We start from the raw sequence: 23,750 nt of genomic DNA, 5'->3' as shown, positions 1-23,750 counted from the left end.
ATCAGATGCCACCACTGTGTTCCTTTCAGGGTCCCATCCTATGCCGGTCTCCTTTCCAATTAGCTGCTCAAATAGCTTCCACTCTTTCCTCAAATTATCCAATCTATTTTTCAGCTGTTTCTTCTCATATCCTCTCCCTGTCTTTTCATTGAATGTTTTATGAATGTTGTCCCAGCCTAGCTTTGTAAACAGGATCCTTGACGATGTTTGTTAAAAACTTGGTCCATGCATATTTTGAGAAAAACACCAGTAGTGCTTACATCCCAATACGCTTTGCCTTTATCATTACTCATTGTTCTTGATGAAATTACATATGTATCAAATTCACAATAGATTTAGAATGAAGCAGTAACACACATGAATAAACCCACAATTAACAGTGTCTGCTTAAACTTTTTATTTAAAAACAATCAATCAATACATTTTTAAACTAATAGTGTTCATATGTGTTATCCACTTTATACGCCATAAGACAACCCAACCACATCCCTCTTCAATTCTAAATGAATTCCCTAAATAATAACTCCCACGTATTCTTAGAAAGATTATCAGGCTGATTTATCAAATACTACCAGCAAATCTATCAGATACTACCAAGACAAAAAAAATCAGCAAATTTATCAAATACTACCAGGACACAAAAATCAGCAAATTATCAGACACTACCAACAAATTTATCAGATACTATCAGGACACACAAATCAGTAAATTTATCAGATACTACCAGGACACAAAAATAAACAAATTTATCAGATACTATCAAGACACAAAAATAAGCAAATTTATCAGATACTACCAGGACACATAAATTAGCAAATTTATTAGATACTACCAGGACACAAAGATTAGCAAATTTATCAGATACTATGGAGACACAAAAATCAGCAAATTATCAGATACTATCAGCACACAAAAATCAGTAAATTTAACAGATAATACCAGAGAATTAAACCCACAAACATACGGCAGATGAGTTCGAAGAACAATGAAGCAAAACGGTTGATCTGAAGCTGCGACCTGAAGCTCCGGGTTTGAAACAGGGCCAAGCGGAAGAGATCACGCAGGGAGAAGCGCCGACGCAAGGTAAATCAAGTGAAGCAGAACGAAGCTAACCACTTGCTTCTCGGCAGCCACGGTCAATCGAGTCGAGCGGGGCGAGCTCAATTAGAAGGACGGTGAACCTCAACAGATCCGGTGAAGCAAACGCACTGAGGATGCTAGAAGGGGCGAGCTCGGTCGAACAACCTCAGGACCACACTAATCTGTAACAAATACTCCAACTGATCTCTGGCACAACCCACGGTGAACAAAGTGGCGAGCTCGGTCGGACAACCGGAGGACCACCTGAAATGGAAGAACAAAATGGGAGAGCGTTAGGGAGAAGAACAGATCACCACGCTCCATGGTGTGGGAGAAAATGGAGAGAGTGAAGGAAGGAGAAGCACCGGTGACAATCACGGATGGAGAAGCGCCGGCGAGAAGGAGGGAAGGAGAGTGGTCGGTCACGGACTCACGGTGAAGCAGGAGGGAGGGAGACCGTGGAGAAGCTCTACGAAGGGAGACCGTGGAGAAGCTCTAGCGAATGGATTCGGGGGGAGGGAAAATGCAGGGAGGGTTACAACTGGTAGGTGGTATTTTTATGGAACTAATAATGACCCGCAACGGTAAATTTCAGTCTCAGACGCTCCAGAAGTAGCTCTCCTCAGCGTTGCCAACGTCCACCGTTTGCTTCAGAAGTCAGTTGGATAAGATATTGCAGCCAAACAACCATTTTCCTTCATTTCAGTTGCAAACGTTGGTTTCACAATTTCCTAGGCACTTTCACCGTTTGAATCGGCAATCCAAACATACCCTAAATTGTGAGTGTCCATTGCCTTCAATACATTAGGAGTGATTCGACATTGCTGTGATGATGAGCGGGGTATAGTCCTTGTGGCTCACCAAAAATAGAAAATAAATAGTATTTCAAAATTTAATAATATAAAAAAATAAATACAAATTTTGAAGCAATGGTTGGTCAAGTGAAATTATTGATAGATCAATAATAAATTTAATATGTTCTAAAAAAATTTAAAATATTTTATTGCTATTTTAAATCAAGTTAATTCGGACCTTAAAGTGATTTTTACAAAAATGGTGAATTATCTTCCACGAGTAGCAGGAAAAAAAAAATCGTCCTGAGGGTTAGCTGAAATATATTCAATTAAAAAGGACACATACGTTTAAATTGGGAAAACTTATTGACGGTCAACATATTTGATTTAAACTATTGTTATTGTTATGATATAAAAGGATAAATAACATGCTGGCAAAAAAAAAGGATAAATAACACGATTTATTTATTAACTAGAGTAGGTCTTCTTGTGAGAATGAATAGGACAAACAATAATCACAGCCAACATTGAGAAAGAACCACAATGATAGTACATAAAACGCGGAATAGATACATTACAACCCACCTTCCATAATGAACCTTTTTCTTAAAACAATTTTTTTGGAAATTTAAATGGCGGTCTCACATAGTCAAAGTTTTTGTTTAAGATGAACCCCTAACAGCAACGAGGTTTTCTTCAAATTGGCTAAACAAGAAGACCACTTAGAATCCACATTCTCCAGGTGAGACCTCTCTTTCTTCACTGCTTCCAACTCCTTTATGAATTCAATGGTGTCCGAAACACTTTCCTTCTTTTGCTTTTCAAGAGACAACAATTTGTTGTCACACTCTTTGATTTCATTTTCTTTGCTATCTAGTTCAGTCTGCAACTTAAAGATTTGCTTTCTCAAATCTACTGCCCTTGTTTGAGCCTCAACCATAGAATTCTGCGTCTTCTGAATTTCAGATAAAAGAGCCATGGCTGCTCCTTTTCGTTGCAAACGCTGTTCAGTCATTAGCTTCTGTTTATGTTCAAGCATGAAGGAAGATAGAACAGTGTGGATTTCTTGTTGCAAAGAGTGTATTATAGCTTTTAGGCCATCATCAGAACAATGAGAGGACAAGGTGTTGAGAGCATTCTCAAGGCAAAGTTTGCTTTCTTCAGAGCCAGCTATTTCATTCAGACCCATCTTCATTGAGGCTTCCAAGTCAGCAAGAGCCTTGGTTACCTCACTATCATCTTCATGAGCGGTAATTTTTGACGCACAAGGCATGTGAACTTCCATGTCAGCACCTTCCTCCATTATTTGGAATAATATCATTAAATCATCATTCTCAAGCTGCTTAGATACATGAGGCGTGCAAGTCCCTGCTTGAGTGACCTTATTTTCATCCTGAAGTGGATAATAAAGGACAAATATTATTCTTACTAATCGAATCCAGCAACAAAATATGATTTTTTTCTAAACACATTGAATCCCAAACGCATAATTATAAATGGTAATCAACACAATATTTATTATCAATTATTTTAAAGGAAAAACATTATACCAAAAAGCAGTGCAATAAACTATAAACATACCTGTGCAGATTCAGTGATGGAAATATCTAAATGGTCCGATTGTGAGCCCTCTGCTTTTGTTTCAATACTTGAAGTTGCTATTTGAGGCTTCATGGGAGTAGAGATTGAAGGGATCTAAAACCAGAAAAATAGAAAAATTAATTTCAACCAAAAATAGTAAAGTACCAATAGTGCAACAATCACACAAGGGTAAATGAAAAGAGTAGTTATTTACCAATGGAGAGCTCGTTTCAGTGGTAGGAGTTGATGGAATTGACACTGCCACTTTATCTGATGTTTCTACAACACTTGCTTCAGCATTCTGCGCAGCACCGAATGACATTAGTTTCTTGTTTTTGTGATAGTAAAGCAATATAATACATATATATATATATATATATATATTTGTAGATTGTTAATTAACCTTTTGTGAATCATCAAGATGCATATCAGCGTCTGTTTTTTGTAGTGCTTGTTGATCAAGTGTGATTTTCTTGCCCTCACCCTCAATGCGATCCATATTCTCCTAAATGAACATAAATATGCAAAAAGCATCAAAAGATTATATCATTTACCATAATAATTCATCTTATATCAAGAAGAAACAACAAATGTTGTTGGTGATGGCTTGCTAGCTAGATTCTAGAATCGTGATTTGATTTGTTCCGACAGCTTCATCTAATTTAGAGCCTTCTTGATAGGTTGATTTCAATGTCTCCTTTTTAATTTGTTGCATAGCACAAGTTAAAGAAGTAATTTAGCTTGCTGTGAGTTCTACGCCATCTCTTCATCAACAGTATTCTTTACTAGCTAATTAAATTTTACAATACATGACCAAGCGAAGGTTTTTTTTTTGGGGATTTTCTCTTAAAATATTTGAATTAGACGATGGTGTTGTTGTCACCGGTATATCAGAAATAGGATCTTGTTAGTTTAACAATTTTATTTGCTGTTGCTATGGTAGTCCATGAACTTACAATATGGTAATGGAGAGAAGTACTATTTGATGTTTGGGCAAGTCCATTAATTTTAGGAAATTTTAAAGTATGAGGAACTTATAATGGATGTGTTTTCAAGCTGTTAACGTCTAATATTAATCACTCAAACTGATGCAATAAAGGGTAGACTTACTTCAGAAGATGCTATACTGGAGGAAAGCTTAGATGGTTCTGCTTGGGGATCTTTAGAATGCAAATGTAGTCCTCTTTCACTCTACATGAAAAATATATACATATATATATATGTATATATCAATGAATATTGAAAAAGCTGCATATATTTAATTCATTCGTTTTGTATTGTAAAATATGATAATCTTACTTGTGAAGATTCAATTTGTGAAGGAGCAGCAAATGTTGCAGGTTTGTTGGTTTGTTCTGAATCACTTTCTGCAGCCTCCTCTGGTTGTCGACTGTCTTCATCACTTGCCTCTGCTTTTTCCTTAATCTGTAACATTATAGGAGACCGCAAAGACATTAAAAAGTTCTGGACTTAATTTAATGATGTTGTACCAAAAACTGGAAGCAATCAAGAAGGCAATAGGTGAGAGAGAAATATATTTGTTGATGTCTTTTGCATACCTTAATCAGAGTTTAGTGTGCTTCTGATATGCAATGCACACCAAACATAAGTAATATATAAATATATATATAATTGACTAATTGAATACAAAAATTTTGAATAAATGTTCTCATAAAATAGAGAATAAAAATTAATTTACATTAGCATCGCTATACAGTAAGAGGACTCTTGTCATCCAAAAAGTAGTTAAAATGCCATTACTCCTTGTGGCTGACCAAAAATAAGAAAATAAATAGCATTTCAAAACTTAATAAAATAAAAAAATAAATACACAATTTGAAGTAATGGTTGGTCAAGTGAAATTATTGATATATCAATAATAACTTTAATATTTTCTAAAAAAATTTAAAACTTTTTATTGCTATTCTAAATCAAGTTAATTTGAATCCTAGAATGGTTTTTAAGAACTCGTGAATTATCTTGCACGAGTACTGAGGTAATAAATCGTCCAGAGCGTTGGCCTGAAAACGATATTTGTTATGTATTTCAGGGGGGTCATATAATTTTAATTTTGAATAAAATAAATTTAAGCATAAATAAAAAATGTGAGAAAATTATATTTAATTAAAAAGTAAATATATATACATTAAAATTGGGAAAACTTATTGACTTTCAATAGATTTAATTTAAACTATTATTACGGTATAAAGGATAAATAAAATGATTTATTTATTTAAAGTAGTTCGTCTATCTTGTGAGAATGAGTAGGAGAAACAATAATCACTATCAACATTGTGAAATAAACACAATGATAGTACATAAAACACAGAATACATAATAACAGTCCAACTTCCATAACAAACTTTTTATTAAGTAATTTTTTAGGAAATTCAAATGCTGTCTCAAATAGTAAAAATTGTGCAAAAATCAAACAGGGCTAAATGAGAATAGTAACTATTTACCAATGGAGAGCTTCTTTCAATTTTATTTGCTGTTTCTTCGATATTTGCTCCAATATTCTGCGCCGCATTGCATGCCATCAATTTCTTGTTTGTGTGACAATGAAACATTATAATACATATATATAGTCTTTTGTAGATTGTTAATGAACCTTTTATGAATCACTACGATGCATATTACGTTCTGTTTTTTATAGTGCATCATGTGTGATTCTCTTGTTCTCACCCAAAATGCGATTCTTAATGTCCTAAATGAACACAAATATAGAAAAAGCACCATAAAATTGTATCATCTACCATAAATTCAACCTATATATCAGGAACGACTATATTCTTACCTGTGGATTCTCATTTTCTGAAGGAACAACAAATGCTATTGGTGATGGCTTGCTTGATTCTGGACTCATGATTTCATTTGTTCTGGGAGCTTCATCTAATTTAAAACCTCCTTGAGATGTTGACTTTAATGTTTCCTTTATAGTAGTAATTTGTTGCATAGCACAAATAAGTAATTTAGCTTGCTGTGAGTTCTAGCACCATCTCTTCATCAACAATATTCTTTACCAGCTAATTAAATTTCACAACATATAAAAACAAGTGAAGGTGTTTGTTGGGCATTTTCTCTTAAAATATCTGAATTAGAGAATGGTGTTGTTTTGCTGGTACATCACAAAGAAGAGCTTGTTTAACAATTTTGTTTTTTACTGCTTTGGTACTCTATGGACTTACAATATGTTAATAAAATGTGGAACTGCTTGATGTTTATGCAAAACTATTTTATTTAGAAAAGTTTGAGGTTCTGAAGTGTGATGAATTTATAATGTGTGTTTTCTGATATTAGTCACTGAAAATAAATTGATAAAGTTAATGGTTTCGTATTTTAAAAACATTATTTAGCGAAATGCTCTCACAACCTTGTTAGGTCCTTTTGGATCCTTGATCACCCTCCTCCTTTTTATCAAGAGGCGGAAGGTGATGAGGGAGCTTAGTTTTCTGTTTTTCTTGATCTTATTTAGGCTTCTGTAGTTTTTCTACTTGTATCCAGGTTGTAATTCAAAAAAAAAATGATAATCTCACTTGTGGAGGAGCAGGTTTGTTGCTGGCTTGCTCTGAATCCTTCACTTCATTAGCTTCTGCAGCCTCCTCTGGTTTTGGACGGTCTTCAACACTTGCCCCGGTTATTTCCTTAATCTGCAACATATAGGAATTGTTAATTTTGCACCAAAAATTTATAAGCAATAAGGCACTAGGCAAGAGAGAAATATATTTGTGGCTTCTTAGGTGTGGCAGTGACAAACTCAATTATTTTTATATTTTGATATTTTTTATATGGGTTTTGTCAACTTAATTAGTCTTTTTAACCTAATTGATTGTTAATTGATTTAATATATTTTATTTTGAATTATTATTTTATAGGGGCAAAATTGTCATATTTTGGTTTAATTGTGACTAATTGATTTTTGAGGACAATTAATACTACCTTATTCTTGAATTTTGTTTGCAGGTTTTTAGAAAATTTAAAAAATTAAAATGAAAATTAAAAAAAAAAGAAAAAAATAATTAAAAAAAGGGAGCAAAACGTTGCGTTTTGCTCCCCCTAAGCACTGGGAAAACGGGCCGGCCTGTCACGGGCTCGAGTTTAAACAGGCCGGCCCGTTTAAGCCCGAGTTTTAAAAATGAAGCATTTTTTCAAGCCTAGCCTGTGAGATAACGGGTTCGGACTGGCCCGCGGGCTTTTAGCCCGTTTAACTAAAATGTATTTTTATTATTTTTTTTGCCTATTTTATCGAAATAATAAAAATGAAACAATAAAATTACTAATAAAAGATATAAATATAAATAAAAATAAGTCACAAACATAAACATCATTATGTCAAAACATCTATTACAATGTAATAAAGTCTATTGAATGAACAAATTAAATAGAAAACAGACATAAACAACTAAATAAATATTAAATTCAGTAAATAATTACAATATGGATGATCTTGTTTAATTATAAATAATTAACAAAAAAGTGTAACTAACAAACATAGTATACATAAAAAATAATTTTTTGTCTTACTAACAAAAAAGAAAAGAGTTCATCATCCTTAGTTCTCAATTTGTTTCTAACTATAACAATGATATAGATCTTTATTTTAATTCAAAAGATTCTTTAACCAATTCTATTTCAAGTATAAAGAATATGAAAGAATGATAAATAAAGATTGTAAAATAACACATACAGTATTTTAATAGGTTTTGACAACTTATAAATAATAACACATTTTTGTTAATATACTTAGAATTATGGTGATTTCTTTTTTGTGAATGCTATTTGTGTAAGCAGTGGGGATAAGTAAAACTAAGAGTATATTATGTGTAAAATGTTAGGGTTTTCCTTTTTAAGTTAAAAAAAAAATATAAAAATTTTTAAAAAAATATTGGCGGGTTTAAACGGGCCGGCCCGTTTATTTTTCGGCCCTACAGGGCTGGCCCTTTTAAACCCAACTTCCCTTTTAAGGCTCCAAAATACAAGCCTAGCCCGTGAATTAAACGGGCTTAAACGGGCCGGCCCGACGGGCTCGGCCCGTTTTCCCGGCTCTACCCCTACTAATAACCTATTAATCTATTATTATCATCAAAGGGGAAAACACACACACGCTTGCTGGACGGCGGAAAGAAAAGAAGAAAAAGAGGCGAGCAGAGAAGACGCGAGCAGAACAGGGGCTCCAGGCAATATTCGAATAATAATCTCCTTCTCCGTTGAACCTTCCTGGTGGCAGGTGGCGCTCGACGGAGACACACACAGCAACACACACACGCTGGACGGCACTGAGGAAGAACAGTGACGCAGACGAACAGAAGCAGCGAACAGAAGCTCGACGGCATCATCCTCCATCAACTCTTGCACTGTTCCGTCTCTGTCTTTCATAGCTTCACCGTGTTCTCCATGGAACCTTGTAGCAGAGCTTTGATTACAATTTTTATGGCAAACCGTGGCTAGCTTCATAATTCTCTAATTCAACAATAATGACAGGAGCTCGGATCATCAAAGGGGAGTTTAGTTACTTTAATTTCCTATCTAATAATTGTTTAACAATTCCTAGGTCTTAGGGTAGTTATTCTGATTATTAGAAAATTTTTATTGTTTAATCTGATTATATTTGGAGATTATTGTGACTAAATTATCGTTTTGCATTTGACATTGAGCTGTTTATAACTTTAATTTCAATTATAATGTTGTGGTTATGATATTTGTATTGATTTTAGAGTTAATATATTGTGATTTTCTGAGGTGGCTTGGAATCTTGGATCATATTGTCTCTTGCTAGCTTTAATTCCGTTGTTTTGGATTTAAGGCTTCTAATTAAGCATTGGTTTTAGCATCCTTAATCCCATTTTACTATTCTGGTTACAGTTAGTAAGTTAGGATTTTAGGAAAATATTTTATGACAATTTGAAGTGGCTCGGTTGTTGGATTAAAAGTTTAATTATAATTCTAAATTCATTGTTTTAACTTCCATATCTTTTGGAGTGATGATTGCTTACGTTGTTGAATTGGAGGATTGATTATTATCATTGTTACTTGCGTGTTTCATTTTCATTTCTTTAATCTTTATTCATTTTAATCATTTTTATATAAAAACAAAAAAAAAGTATTTTAATTTTAATTTAATTTATGGTGTTTAATTAGAAATTATCAAATCAAAAATCTTTTTTATAGTTTAGGTTACTTGCATTTATTTACTAGGAATTAATTTCATTTTCGTCTCCTCAAAGTGAATACGACCTGGATTGTGCACTATATTGCATTAATTCTGTTAATTTTTAAAGTAACCCCAAAGCAACAAATTAAGAGCAGTTATCTTCAGGCAGATTATAGGAAAGTATAGTATACATACATTTGACGAACCATTGTTTTGTTGTGCTGCTGGTCGATCTCTCCTTATAACCTTCTCTGCTACTTCTCTTACCCTCTGGGACATATCCGTAAACATGGTTAGATGGTCCATGAGATGAGACATTTTTTAAAAGGGTAAAAAGGTGAAAATTCGGCCCTATCTCCGGTGTAATTTTACCAATAATTTTTTTTTGCGTCATTAAAAAAATCAAGGTGCTAGGTACACTTAAAAAATAAGATCAAATGCAAAATTACACTTTTACTCTTTTTTAAAATATTTCTATAAAGAATGACCTCAGGATTCAATTAATTAAATTAATCACAGAGATCTGGGTGCTAAAAAAGTTTTACCAATTTGACTTAAAAATGATGCAATTCAACTTGTAAAAGTTTGATTTGTGAACACAAATGGTTAAATTTAATTTGTAAATATACAAATTTGATCTGTAAAATATGAATTTTTTGAGACATTTATACATTTAATTTTCTTGATGAGACTTATAAGTAATTTTTTCCATGGGTTGAATGAAATGACAAGTTGTTTTTATATTTTTTAATCAGTTCTATGAAAAAAAAATTGAATAAACAACTTGTCCCAAACAATGCACGGTGAATTTGAAAAGATAATAAAACATTTAAACTAAAAATAAAAATGGTGTAATGATAGGCCATTGGTTCAAGAGGAAGAGGCCCATTAAGTTTATTTAAGTTTGGTGTATGCATCGTTCATTGTCCTGTCTCCCCCTGCTTTCTCTGTCCTTAGATTGAGCCATTTATTTTGGTACTTACATTAAAAAACCGTTCATAATGATCATCGTCATCCATGCTGCCCTTTTTACGCTCAGATTCCTCTAACCAATCCGCATATCCTAACCAAACAAAGCAATTCCAAATATATATTATAATGAGAAAAGTCACAGCAATTGTAAATATATAATTAAATAATCTTTGGGATACTTACTATCAATGAACTCAAAATTCTCAGTTGAAGTTAAAGAGAGCCTGGGACAATCTTCTACTCGACGGAATATCACGGTCTGGAAATCAATTGCAGGGCAGATGGTATGAAGTTTTGGTAGACCTCTAAGCATTATCGCAAATAGCTTTGGGAACACAGCCTTGATGTGCAACTCTCGGGTTGCGCCCTGCTTCCCTCGAAATACTTGCTCAAGCTCTGGGGAATTTGATATAGCCAATATCGAGAGCTGTGGAAAGCTACCACGTGTGGAGATAGAGAATAGGCATTTCAGCCTCTCGCAGTTTTGTGTATAAATCCTATGGAGATTTGGGAAAAAACATTCTTCATCGTCGTCATCTTCAATGATGCCCTCTAGCTCCCCACAACGGAATACCCCTAGATGTCTCAAACATGGCAGGCTTCTCGAGATAGACGTAGGTAAAATGAATTTCAGCTTATCGCACCTGTAGATATATAGCTTGAAAAGATATTGAAAGCTCAGATGATTTTTTGGTCCCACACATATGTTTCTTAACCCATCCAAGTTTTCCAAAATCAGGGTTTTCAAGCTTGAATTCACAGGACATGCAATTTGAAGTCTTTCTAGATCATAAATTGTTTCCATGTCTAAGTATCCCAACGAAAGATGTCTCAAATTGCACAAGTGCATCCCAATTACCTGTATAATGTCATGACACATACACACACATATTATTATCAAAGAACAAAGCAATACACCAATAATTATAAACTAACCGTTGAAAAATAATTAATTACCTTTTTCCTTGAGGCCTGTTCTTGTCCTTCATGTCCCTCCACTGATACATCTATAAAAGAATTTATAGGAAGTTGCGGACATTCATGCAAAGTGATGCCTTCTAGAGATGATGCTTCCACATCATAGTTCTCAGGACACAAAGCCATGTTTGGTACTTCTCTAAGGCTCACTTTGTTGAGAGCTGGGAGATGAATCGTAGTATTCTGATTTTGTTGACGTGACTTATCATCACCACGAGTTTTTCCAAACACATATTTCAACTCTCTAGCCCTCCAGATATGCACAGATTCCAAGAGCACAAGGTTTGTAGAACAAGAAACTGGAAATACATATTCCAATTTGTGGCATTCGATGATTTCAATGGTGCGCAAGTTGGGAAAGATAGAGTTGGAACTCATATGATGATGATGACCATCTACCTCCTCCATTACTATATGCTCTAGCTCATCACAGTCAGAGACTTCCAATTTTTCTAACAGTAACATTGATGAGGCAATGGACACAGAAAATAGTGACCGTAAGTTTGAAATTCTGTTGATTTTCATCTCTCTCAAGTTGCCCGGGTACAACGGTGGCGTAAAAATTCCATTTGCCCTATTGCCAACATATGTATCCTGCCTTTCAAACAAATACATCAATTTGGTTCATCTTCTTAGAGTTGTAGCGCCAATTCAGAGAATGGACGGGAAAGGGGGTTCAATTTTTTTTTTTAAAAATAAATAAGTATAACCAAAGATTTTTTTTTCACATCTTATCTAACGTAATCTTTACTACATCTCAGCCAATATGTTACAAATTATTAAAAATTTTAATTTTTGACGTTCTAAATTCTTCTGAATCAATTAATTAATGAAACAATGAAGCAAAATTTAAAAGGTTGATTGTTTAAAAAAAAGCCATTGTAAATTTGATGTGGATAAGTAATTTGTTGTGAATGCCCTGCACCCTGTGGCATGTACGTGGACAAACTTTTGTAATTTGATTTATGTGTGTACTAAATAGATATCAACCGTGAGGTTGAGAATAAAATTACATAGATTGCAACATGAATAAAGAGACATACTTTACCAACAACCAATTGGTTGTTATGGTAAATAGTTTTAGCCTCATAAGAAAGAAAACACAAGTTCAAATCGCGAGAAGACTGAAGTTCAAAGTGACTTGGCAAGTCTCTGAATTGTATAAAAAAAAAAAAGAAGACAAATACTTTTGGCAAAAGCCACAGATGCTACAACAATATATATGTTTGATATAAATAGTTCATGCTGTTTTCGCACAAAAACTTTCCCCATATTCAGTCCTGAACTATCCTCAACAAATGAGATTAAACCTGCAAAAGTATTCTTTCCACCAGAAGTAAAATACCCAGAAAACCCCTCCTTATATTACAGACTTATTTGTCAGTTAAAAAACCAACAATTGTGGCATAAAAGTCACAAACACATACAAACCTAGAAATTTTGGTGTTATTGCTGACTATGATTTTTTTGGAAGAAAGAAATACTCTATATTCAGTGTAAAGTAGAAAAAGGAATCTATCAAAAAAGGCAACGACCCTTCATTTTATTGGTGAGAAGTATTTGATAAACTTTTATATACAAAAGCTTTTAATACTCTGTAAAATTTATACATACAAAATATCCAAATTCTAATGTACATCCTCCTCACCAATAAATTTTTTAATGGGAGACTTTTCCCGAATTTTTCTCTAGACTATGTGAAAAGATGAAAAAATATAGGGAGGTTAACTTTAAAATTTGAATTGCTATATGGAGGTCATCTATAAATAACTTTAGCATTATAACAAATTTGATCAACACAATTTTTGAACGTAATGAGTAATTATTTATTCTAACAATTCTCTTTTTTAAATTAACGCAACTCTATTTAATTCCCTCAATGCAAATAACCATTTGTAGCATTGATAAGAAGTGCGAGGGAGGAACATATATATGTACCTGTGGGCTAGTATGGTCCGGCTGAGTTGCCTTGGAAGTGGATGACTCATCTTCATTTGTAGCTTTTGATTTTGGCATAAAACAACATAAAGAACCACAAGAGACATTGCGACCTGGACTCTTGTCTTTTGCCTTTGACCCTTCAGTTGTATTTGCTTCTGATTTTTGTGGGAGATGACAATCTGGATATATGTTGACGAACGAAGGAACTTTTAGAATAGACAGCACTTTCAACGAACAGAGTATGTTTTCTTTTTGCATTTGATGCAACCCTCTCCCTTCTGGATATTGCCCAAACATGTATTTTAGGTTCTCACACTCAGAAATCTCCGCACTTTCAAGTGTAGGAAGGTCATCACAAAAACAAATTGGCAACATGAATTCCAATTCGTCACATCCTTTAATACTGAAGAGTTTCAATTTTTGAAACATTGAGTCATGACTCCTTGGATTGGGATCTTTATCATCCGCTTTCACCTTTCCTGATGATCCCTCATCCCCTATTATGTATTTCAGATTAGAACATCTAGCAATCTTCAAAGTTTCTAGCTTTCTTAGACTTTGGGCAGTGGATGGATGAAAAAGGCACGACATTGAACAATCCTTTACTTCTATGGACTTAAGATTACCTAGCTCTAGCTTGCCTTTAAATAATGTGCTTTCCAACTTTTCACAATCCCTTAACTCTAACTTCTCAAGTTGCTTGAGAAAGCCATCAGGATAAGGACCACTACATATTTCTCTCACAGCCACTCCAACAAGTTGCAGTTCAGCTAACTTCCTGAAGATAGCCATACCAGGTGTAAGTTGAAGAAGTTTAGTATGTATCAAACAGTTCATCTTTGACCATTTCTTCAATGAAAGCTTGATTAAGTCTCTCGTAGCTTCATCTTCAATTGAAACAATATCAGGAATAAGATTGCCCCAGCTAGATTCATCATCTCCTTCTAACTGCAAAATCTCTGCTCTTGCTGCCAAGGATTTAGTTATTTCTTTGGAGAACATCCTTTGTAACTTGGCTGGCTTGAAACTCGTTTTTATTGAAGCGTCCAACTGACAAGAATCAAATGCAGAGAACCCACTACCATCTATATGATATATTTGATATTGAGGAAGGGGTATATTTATTTGAGGAACCTGTGTGTCGATAGGCATATGATCATCATTCGAGATATAATACAACTCTTCCAGTTTTGAGCAACTTGCAATCACTTCAAATGGATTGTTCTTTTCAAGCAAGCAACGCATCAAGCATAGAAATCTCAATTTGCCTAGCTCACTAATTCCATTTGGCAAATCAAGAATTGAACAATTGGTCAATTCTATAGACTCAAGATCTTTTAAGTTTCTTATCAACATAGATATATCACCTAACTCCCAATTTGTTAGACACAGTGTTCGAATATCTTTCAATGATTGAATTGATTTGGGTAGCGAGAGGGCTAAAGTTCTGCCAAACTCAATTTTTGAATGCAAAAGCAGAACTCTAAGACTCTTCATCCCTGCAAAGACTGTATTTGGAACTTCTAAAGAACCATTTGCATTTATCCATACTAAGAGAACCTTAAGTTTGCTACCATTAAAACAATTGGGAAAGCCATTTGTGATCCAAGATGAATATTTCATATTCTCCTTCAAATTCATATTAGATTTCATGATCACTTGAATCTCTTCATTTGCTATCTCCATGGCCACTTCACGAATCAAATCATGCATCTTTACACATTCTTCACCAGCCTGCAACAATAAAGAGGAATTTATGAGCTTGTTTTTCTTCACACACACTTGACTTCTTGTTGCGTCATATTCAGCTTCTCCAAACAGCCCTAATCCTATAGCAATCCTGCTTAAAAGCTCTATGGGTATTTCATAAGCTTTTGGGAATACAGAGCACAGCAGGAAGAGAACTTGGGCTTGTTCATCTTTCAGATAATTATAGCTTAACTTCAAAGAATTATAAAACTTCGTCATATTTTCATCAACAATCCCATGACTTGAGGGTTCATTCGCACTTCTCAATGCTATCAAAGCATGGTGCCAATCTTTTTTAGGCCAGTCTTTTAAGGACTTTGCCATTGCGACAACTATAACTGGTAATCTTCCACACTCGTTCACAATATCCACTACCACCTTCTTCAAATCATCACAGCAATCCTGACCAACATGATAGAGGAAAAGATTCAATGCATCGTTCTCATCTAACTCCTCTAGTTTAATCCTCTTTTGGCATTCCATGTCAGTACAAACATTCACATAACGTGTGGTTAGCAAAACAGTGCAACGATCCTTTCTATGGAAGCCTGGCTGAATCCCCAAATTCTTAAGATCAAGCTTTTCCCAGACATCATCAAGTATTATGAGCACCTTTCCTGCATAAGCAATCCTGTTCCATATTTGTTCCGCGTGGGTCAATAGCTTCTCTTCTTCTAACTGCAATTCCAATTTCTTTGCAATGTCATCTTGAATCCTTTTCTTGTCCACAGGGGTAGACACGCTAATGAAGATGACTCTATCAAAGGAATTTGTGTTTTCAACTTGTTTCCCGACTTCTATTGCCATTGTGGATTTCCCCGTTCCTCCAAACCCGTGCAATCCTATCATATAGTTATTGTCACCTTCTAATTCCTTCTTGAGTTCCTCAAATTTCGCCTCTCTACTCTTAAAGGACACGAACTTTTGTGAATGGAACTCCATGCCTGGCACTCCAACTGCATGTGCAAATGCATCAAATTCTTGAACTTCAGTGATCAATTTTGGAATTACCTCTTTGATCAAACTTTCCAGCTCCTTTGCTCGTGCAGTTTGCCAGCAGCAATTCACACACAAGCCAAAGCATTTAGTTGGTTTAGTGTCTTGTTGTAAAAGTTGATTGGCTCTTTTAAGCCAGTCTTCAACTCTAGGATCAACTAGAGTCTCATTTCTTTTGCTGGCTTCATCTATCTTCAGCTTTACTCTTTTCATTTCAGCTGACAACTTTCCTTGTTCATTTCTGAAGTCTCGAACATAACTCTTGTATTTACGCAGGTACCGAAGTTCTTCCCATGCTTTACATGCCAGGCAGGGGATAACTGTTGTTGCGACATTGCTACCGATATCCATCTAACATGCGTATGAGATTACGGTTACAAGATTATAATATCTATGCACATGCCAACTATATATGTCTAAGATTACAATATACTAATCAAAACCATATCATTAATTGTAGGGAGAGATTATAGAAAGAATGACATCTCTCTAAGTAACCCACGTGTGTGTAATGTTTTAAGGAATGCATTCTAAAATCAACAATAACAATCCATGACCAAATAAAAGGTAATTCTAAATCGTAGTATCATAATTGTTGCAATTGTTCATAGAAAGTTGACATAGTTTGAGTGCATCAAAAGACGTTTCTACCTAATGTAAAAAGGCTCGACTTGACTACTTCAAAAAGAAATTAATTCTATTGTTTTAAGGGGAGTAGCATTCCTAAATTGCCTCTAATTGTTTGCCGTTCTTTAAAGTTACTAGCACTGCTGTTAGTTAAGCTCGATTTTTCTTCCACTAATATGCACCCTTTGATTGCTGCTTAACTGAGGTGAAATTAGATGGTGCATAATTGCGATGCACATAGCTGTATGAAAAATTAACAGATGTACCATCAAATCTATTTCATATAAAGATATTTACTTCCTCTTTCAAATTCAACAACAAGGGCAACCCAATATTTATATTTAATAGTGCTGGGTTCAATAAATATATATATGAATAATTACACACCGTCAAAATTAAATATTTTATTTTTTACAATGTTTATAAGATATAAATATACATTAAATATCATTGAAAAATATATTTTAAATTTAAAGTATTTTGGAAAAATTAATAACAGATGTTTTAATTTTAAAAAGTTAACAAGAACATAGGAAGAATACAATTTTCACAGAACGAGGATTTGAAATAGTTTGATATGAATTTACAAAACCATCACACCACGAAAGATATTGCTACTCTAAGAGAGAAAAGCAACCGATTATCATTGGTGGCAAAAACAAAATTTAAATACAAGAAACTAGAAAGAAAGGTTCCCTCTACAGAGAGAAACTCTCAAACAAAAGTCAAAACTGTAAAGGCTTTTTTGTTTTGAAAACAATTTTTGTTTTTAAAACAGAAAAAAAAAATTTTAGTTGATTGTTTTAAAAAAAAACAGTAACATATTTTTAAAAACTAAAAACAAAAACAACTTTTATATCTCTTCTTGTTCTTATTTTAATTTTATTTTTGTTTTGAAAAATTTTGAAATTTTTTTTCTTTTCTCACTTATTATCTACCATATGTTATTACTAGTGACAATTATTACTTGTCAAGTGTAATTTTTTATAATTATTTTTAAATGTGATTTTTTAAAATTATTATCCAAACAAATTCTTTTGTTTTTGGTTTTTAAAACTGGTTTCAAAAACTAATTTTATGAAATTGTTTTGAGAACAAGAAAACAAAAGCAAACAGTTGCTAGACTCTTTTTTTCAAAGGCTTTTTGTGATTGAAGAGAGAAATGAAAGCGAGAACCGATCGAAGAAGAGGACAAAAATTGCAGAAACCAGCTGGTGTGTTCAATAATGAAGGGGTACTGGCATTAAATAATTAGCAACAATTAATTTGATTATTAATTAATCTTTTCTGTAACCTCCAATGACACTCTGTGCCTTTATTACATGTCTTATTCTATGATCTCGATGTGACACATCTAATGCCTGATTATACTTTAATTAGTACTAGGACTAATTAATAATACCATATATGTTTACTTTTTGGACCACTAATAATAATAATACTTTTACATTTTATATTGAGAAGCCATAATCATTAGGCCTTGGTCACTCTAACAAAATGAGGTCACCGAATAAACATATTGCAAATGGCATGAAAGGGATTGATAAAAAAAATGTTATAGTTTCCTCATTCCTAGTACCCTATGTATTCTTCGCTGATTTATTCGCACCTTGCCCATCGTACCTTATGTTATAATAAATCTTTGAAAATTTTTCTCATCTTTGAAAATTTTATATTTTATAATAAATCTCCCTAAACTTTTACATTTACTCAGATAACGCATCTACTATTAGTTTTGTTTATTATATTATTTATCTATATGTACACGAAAGTAAAATTAAAAGGTTGCACAGATTTAAAAGTGTATGGCGGCCTATTTATTATTAAGTTTTAAATGTCAAGAAAATTAGTTGTACATAGTTTTAAATTTAGAGAAATTTTGTATAATTTAGTATTATACTATTATCATGAACCCGACCAATTCAGTCCGATCCAATTTAAATCCTTTGAAGAGAGTGCAAGTCTCCTAGTGAGGAATTTTTTTTCATGCCTAGCAATTAATTAAAACCAATGCCTTTAATTAGTAAACTCCTAATAGGGATGTAAACTCAAATCTTAAACTTGAAACTTACACACGAAAGAGTTTATAATTAAATCACAATTTTATTTATTTTTATTTTAAATCCAAATAATAAAATAAAATCTATCAACATTTATAGTTTACCGAACTCAACAACAGAGAAATTTTTATGAATTTATATATAAAGTCACTAACTATAATCAAATCTAAAAATTTAGGATAAGTTTAAAAGTGAGTTAACATGATTCTGTAAGCTAAAACATAGAAATGATCAACTCGCCAAATTTGCACCTAACAGAAGTTTAAGAGTGACGACTTTGTAAAATTGAAATGTATAAAAGTATAATATTGTCATTCTTACCTCTTTATTTTTGCTTTAACTTTCTTTTTATTAATTTAACTCGTGAGGAAATATATTTAGCTAAATATTTAAATTTTGAAACAAAATAGTTTGAATTCATTTTTCATACCATTACTTGAAAAAAAATTGGTTAAAATTAAATAAAAGTATTATTGTCATTATAAATGTCATGCATTTGCTTTTCTCTCCATTTTTCCTCATCTATCCAAACACAAGGAGGAATGTTATCTCTTCACTTTTTTCCTCTCCCTATTTTTTCTCCCCTCTATTTTTTTGTCCATTGTTTTTCTCTCAATTCCAACAAATTGAAGCATAAATAAATGAGGAACCAATAATCTCTCTCACACAAACACAAAGATGTAACGGTAACAAACGTGGACGTTTTTAGACGGTGAGAACAACATACATGTGTATTTGTTACAATAAAAATAATGTATTACCATAAAAGTGTATGGATTTTCTATTACTCATAAATTTAAATTAGTGCAAAAATAACATTTCTACAGCGACACTAATAATATAGTGATTGTTGCGAAGACAAGTTAAAAATTACAACCGGTGACATTTTTGGTGTGAGAATTCTACATCAGTTAAAATTTTAACCGGCCAGAATAAAAACATTTTATACATTCAACTAAAATTATAATTCGCGTAAAAAGTCAAAATAAAGATTGTAAAAAAGATATTTATTTACCTCATACACATTTGTTGTTCATAATTAAAAAAAATATATTTTGATTCAAATGTTCGAAAAGACTGATATTTGGATATAGAAAATATTATTTATATAGAAAGGGGTAATATGCTTCCAATTAAACTCTACCCTACAAGAAAAAATTGACAAACATATAATTAAATCTGTCTCCTATAAAGACATTTATTTTTGAGTAAAATATCCACCCCTCTGGTTTACCTAAATTATAAATTTTTTTCTATTTTGAAAACGTATATTGACTTTTCTTAAAACTAAGATATATGTTACCCAAACCTCCTTTGGATATTTGGGATTCCATTCCTGTCCATTTAAATGTTAGTTAACTGTTAAGTTTGACTCTTAAATTTCTATTTTTACTAAAATGCCTTTCATTAACATAAGAATTATTTAAACATTTATATTTGTTTTTATGCCAAACATAGATTTTTGATAAACAAACTACTTTTTTATGCAGCAAAAATTATTTTAATACATCTATTTTCAAACCTTATAATATGTCATAAAATTTATCAATTTTGATTAAATTATAAAATTTTAATTTTCCATCACATCAATTCAAATCTATTTATTTAGGTTTCTTTTAAATGGCTAAAAATATTTTAAATGCATTTTTATCATATAATTTAAATGATGTAAGTTTGCGAGTCATATAAATAATTTAAAATTTGATATTTAAAATTTTTAAACAAAATGTTTTTTTACGAACATTTTTGAAATATTCTTGATGGAGTTAACCATTTGAACTTAATTGTATGCTTTTAAAATAAAAGAAAGGTTACTATGATTAAGCCAAAATGTAAAGATTAAGGTTAGAATTTTTTTTTCCCAAATTCAATCACACGAGTAACCCAACATTTATATTGGAGAGTGTCAAGGTCAATCAAATATATATATAAAGTACACAACAATACATATGAATAATTACTCAGCATCAACATGAGATATTTTTTCCCTATTATATTCCTGCAAGAATTATCTATAATCTGGAAATATAACCTAAATTTCGCTCCTAATTAGTTAGTTTGGGTCTTTTAAATAGGATGGGAGGGAGTAGTGTGCATTACTGCAACTTATTATTGCTTACTCCCCCAAGATGTTTTTTAAGCAAAATTCTATAAAAAAAACTATTACCACTATATTACCCAATGAAAATTATTAAATATTACGATAAAAAAATGGTTCTTGATCGGTGTGATTTTGAATAAACATGATGCATCATTGTTTTTTTTTTTTTTAGTTTCTAATAAAAATGGTGGCAGGAGTATATTTCACGGGCTGCAAACCCTCTCTCCCATCACCCCGACTCCAATATAACAATACCTTCCATGGTGTCATCATATGCACAAAAAAGTTAATTTACGCTATTAAGTGCTACTTAAAAAATACTTCGATACCTTAACTACTAGTTAACCAATTTTTAATATAAAATATTTTTTATAATGTCAAATGTATCAAGAATTAGTTTATCATACCGAGTGTCATTGGGAAAATAATTCAAAGTGATAAATGATAATGACGCTTAACCCATTTTTAAATTGTTAATTATTTTATTATTTTTAGTTTTGCACATGATGCAAAACTCGTCTCATCGAAGGATGAGTTTTGTGCATGTTTATTTAATTTTGTACTAATAAACTTGGATGGTCTGGCTAATAAGTGCCTATGTCGCCAATTCTTGAGCCAACCCAGCCGGTCTGGTTAGCGTTTACAAATTAAACCATGATAATACAACTATGCTATTCTCAGTGAGAAAAGTAACCAATGAAAATTAATTTTAACAATTTTCTGCGGGAATAAAATTTTATTTGAAGATAATCACAATCAACGCACTAGTGTAGTAAAACTGTAATAGTACAGGACGAGCAGTATTACGTACGGTCAGAATACAACTAATTTCAAACTTCAATTCATGTGAACATGTTTACTTTCTATAAATAGGAAGCTAAACCATATCTATACCAACATTCATATCAAATATCGAAAATATAGAGCCACACTGTTCAACACTGTAAAAAATACAGTTAATTTTATGCTGCAAGTAAAAATACATACTACCTCAAGTGCTTCGTATAAGACCTAGTTGATTAATTTGAAGAGATTAAAAAAATTATTAAATTATCTTAAAATATTTATATTTAACTTTTTTTTCCAAACTAACTTACTTCACTTATAAATTGATATTTAATCTAATGATACATATAAGATATTAGAGAGATCAGGTATCAAGTAATTTAGGGCTTATTTAGTTCTGGTTTTTGTTTTCTTGTTCTCAAAACAATTTTATAAAACTGTTTCTTAAAACAAGTTCTGAGAATAGAAAAAACACAAAAAATATATGTTTAAATAATTATTTTAAAAAATCACATTCGAAGAAAAAAATTACATTTGGCAAGTGGTAGCTGATATGTAGTGAGTGATGGGTAAGAAGAAGAAGACTCCTTCAATTTTTTAAAACCTAAAATACAAAATACAAAAACAAACACAAAATCTAAAAATTGTTTTGGTTTTTTAGTTTTTAAAAATATATTACTTTTTTTTGTTTTTTTTAAAACAACCAACTAAAAACATATTACCAAACAAGTTTTTTTTTTTTGTCTTTAAAAATAAAAAATTATTTCCAAACCAAGAATCCAAACAAGCTCCTGAATTTTATATTAAGAAGGGGGCTAGTATATACATAACCCATCCATGTGTGCAATTTAAGAAACCTAAAATAGTTTCTATGAATAAATGAAATTTACTATTAAAACTAGGTATATACTAACCTGGAAACAGTAATTGGAATCTTCAAGTATGTTTCACGTGGCCAACCAATATCTAAGATCTGAGAAATAAAAACAAGTTAAAGAAAGTTGTAAGAGATAATACACACACATACATAAGAAGCTCCAAACATAATTTGTAAGTATCATGGAGTAGAAATTTTTACCTCTCAAAGATATCTATGTGCAACACCGCTTCAAGGCCTTTGATATTAAATCCTTGTTTTGGTTTCTTGGTTTTTTTGTTTTTCGTTTTCTGAGAGCAGGAAATATGAGAACAACGATCGTGGAGAGAAAAATCAAATGAAGAATTTAAATACAAAGAAAAAGGTGTGAAGTAGTAGGCAGAAAGAAGATTTGAACACAACTTTTCTTTTTTTGGTTTTCTCTAAACAAGAAGGAGAAAAACAACAATAACGTCACGATAAACAGAGATGAGATCGTAAAGAAAATAATTTAAATGCAAGAAGATAAAGCAAATATGCAGAAACTATATAGAGTGACTGGAGAGAAATGTGTAGCAACAAGAAAACAAAAAACAAAGCAAAAACCCAACTTGGGCACGCAAATTATTTTTTGCTTTTTTGTTTTTTCAGAAGAAAAACAGTAACAACGCTGATTAACGAAGAGCAGATCTAAAGGAAAGATTTTAAAATACAAAGAACCAAAAAGTATGAACTGCTTTGATGATTTGAGAAGGAATTTTGATTTTGTTTTGAAAGAGGAAGAAGAAGAAAAAGTGACGACGGGGAGAGCAACTAAAAGCAAGAAAACAAGTAGAAGAGCACACAAAGATGGAGAGAAAAGGGCAACAAATTAAGGAGAGAAAATCAAACGAAGGATATATTCAAATACAAAGAAATAACGTGGACAAACTCCCAAGAAGAGAGAAAGGAAAGCGAGAAGCCAAGAAGAGCACGAAAATTGCAGAGAGAGAGAGAGAGAGAGAGGGAGGGAGGGAGAGAGAAGTAGAGAGGTAAAGCAAGGACACCCCTCTTTTTCTTAGCAACAAATAAAGAAAAA

At 32.4% G+C, this 23,750-nt stretch overlaps 2 protein-coding genes and 1 long non-coding RNA gene across 3 annotated transcripts; all 3 read right to left on the bottom strand.

Annotated features, from left to right (window-relative positions):
• Positions 1-2,484: 2,484 nt before the first annotated feature.
• LOC114713727 (uncharacterized) lies at positions 2,485-5,995 on the bottom strand. Its single transcript, XM_028898406.1, has 6 exons — positions 5,918-5,995; positions 4,755-4,880; positions 3,859-3,960; positions 3,670-3,756; positions 3,456-3,569; positions 2,485-3,267 (listed from the first exon to the last, which is right to left on the bottom strand). The coding sequence occupies exons 1-6, from the start codon at positions 5,993-5,995 to the stop codon at positions 2,524-2,526; spliced, it is 1,251 nt and encodes a 416-aa protein (XP_028754239.1). The 3' UTR covers positions 2,485-2,523.
• Positions 5,996-6,105: 110 nt separating this feature from the next.
• LOC114713725 (probable disease resistance protein At4g27220) lies at positions 6,106-16,593 on the bottom strand. Its single transcript, XM_028898405.1, has 9 exons — positions 13,972-16,593; positions 13,495-13,676; positions 11,536-12,154; positions 10,762-11,437; positions 10,590-10,669; positions 9,802-9,876; positions 6,992-7,105; positions 6,253-6,387; positions 6,106-6,162 (listed from the first exon to the last, which is right to left on the bottom strand). Exons 1-9 carry the CDS (start codon positions 16,591-16,593, stop codon positions 6,106-6,108), a joined length of 4,560 nt encoding a protein of 1,519 aa, XP_028754238.1.
• Positions 16,594-22,591: 5,998 nt separating this feature from the next.
• On the bottom strand, positions 22,592-23,474 carry LOC114713734 (uncharacterized). Its single transcript, XR_003737378.1, has 2 exons — positions 22,895-23,474; positions 22,592-22,789 (listed from the first exon to the last, which is right to left on the bottom strand). It is a non-coding gene; the product is annotated as an uncharacterized LOC114713734 (long non-coding RNA).
• Positions 23,475-23,750: the final 276 nt, after the last annotated feature.

This window comes from Neltuma alba, unplaced genomic scaffold, assembly GCF_004799145.2.
Source record: "Neltuma alba isolate B1F8T4 unplaced genomic scaffold, ASM479914v2 tig00011454_pilon, whole genome shotgun sequence".
Classification (NCBI taxonomy): Eukaryota; Viridiplantae; Streptophyta; class Magnoliopsida; order Fabales; family Fabaceae; genus Neltuma; species Neltuma alba.
This window is presented reverse-complemented; position numbering and strand designations above follow the sequence as displayed.

Bases quoted from the DNA above. Each gene is read 5' to 3' on its own strand.
- LOC114713727 (XM_028898406.1), bottom strand. From the start codon at position 5,995: ATGGCATGCAATGCGGCGCAGAATATTGGAGCAAATATCGAAGAAACA. The intron at 3,961-4,754 runs GTAAGATTATCA...ATGTTCATTTAG, and splicing joins CACAAATTGAATCTTCACAA to GAGAATATGGATCGCATTGA. The intron at 3,757-3,858 runs GTTAATTAACAA...GGTGCTGCGCAG, and splicing joins ATCTTGATGATTCACAAAAG to AATGCTGAAGCAAGTGTTGT.
- LOC114713725 (XM_028898405.1), bottom strand. From the start codon at position 16,593: ATGGATATCGGTAGCAATGTCGCAACAACAGTTATCCCCTGCCTGGCA. The intron at 9,877-10,589 runs GTAAGTACCAAA...GATATGTCCCAG, and splicing joins ATTATGAACGGTTTTTTAAT to AGGGTAAGAGAAGTAGCAGA. The intron at 7,106-9,801 runs GTATGTATACTA...TATATGTTGCAG, and splicing joins AAAACAATGGTTCGTCAAAT to ATTAAGGAAATAACCGGGGC.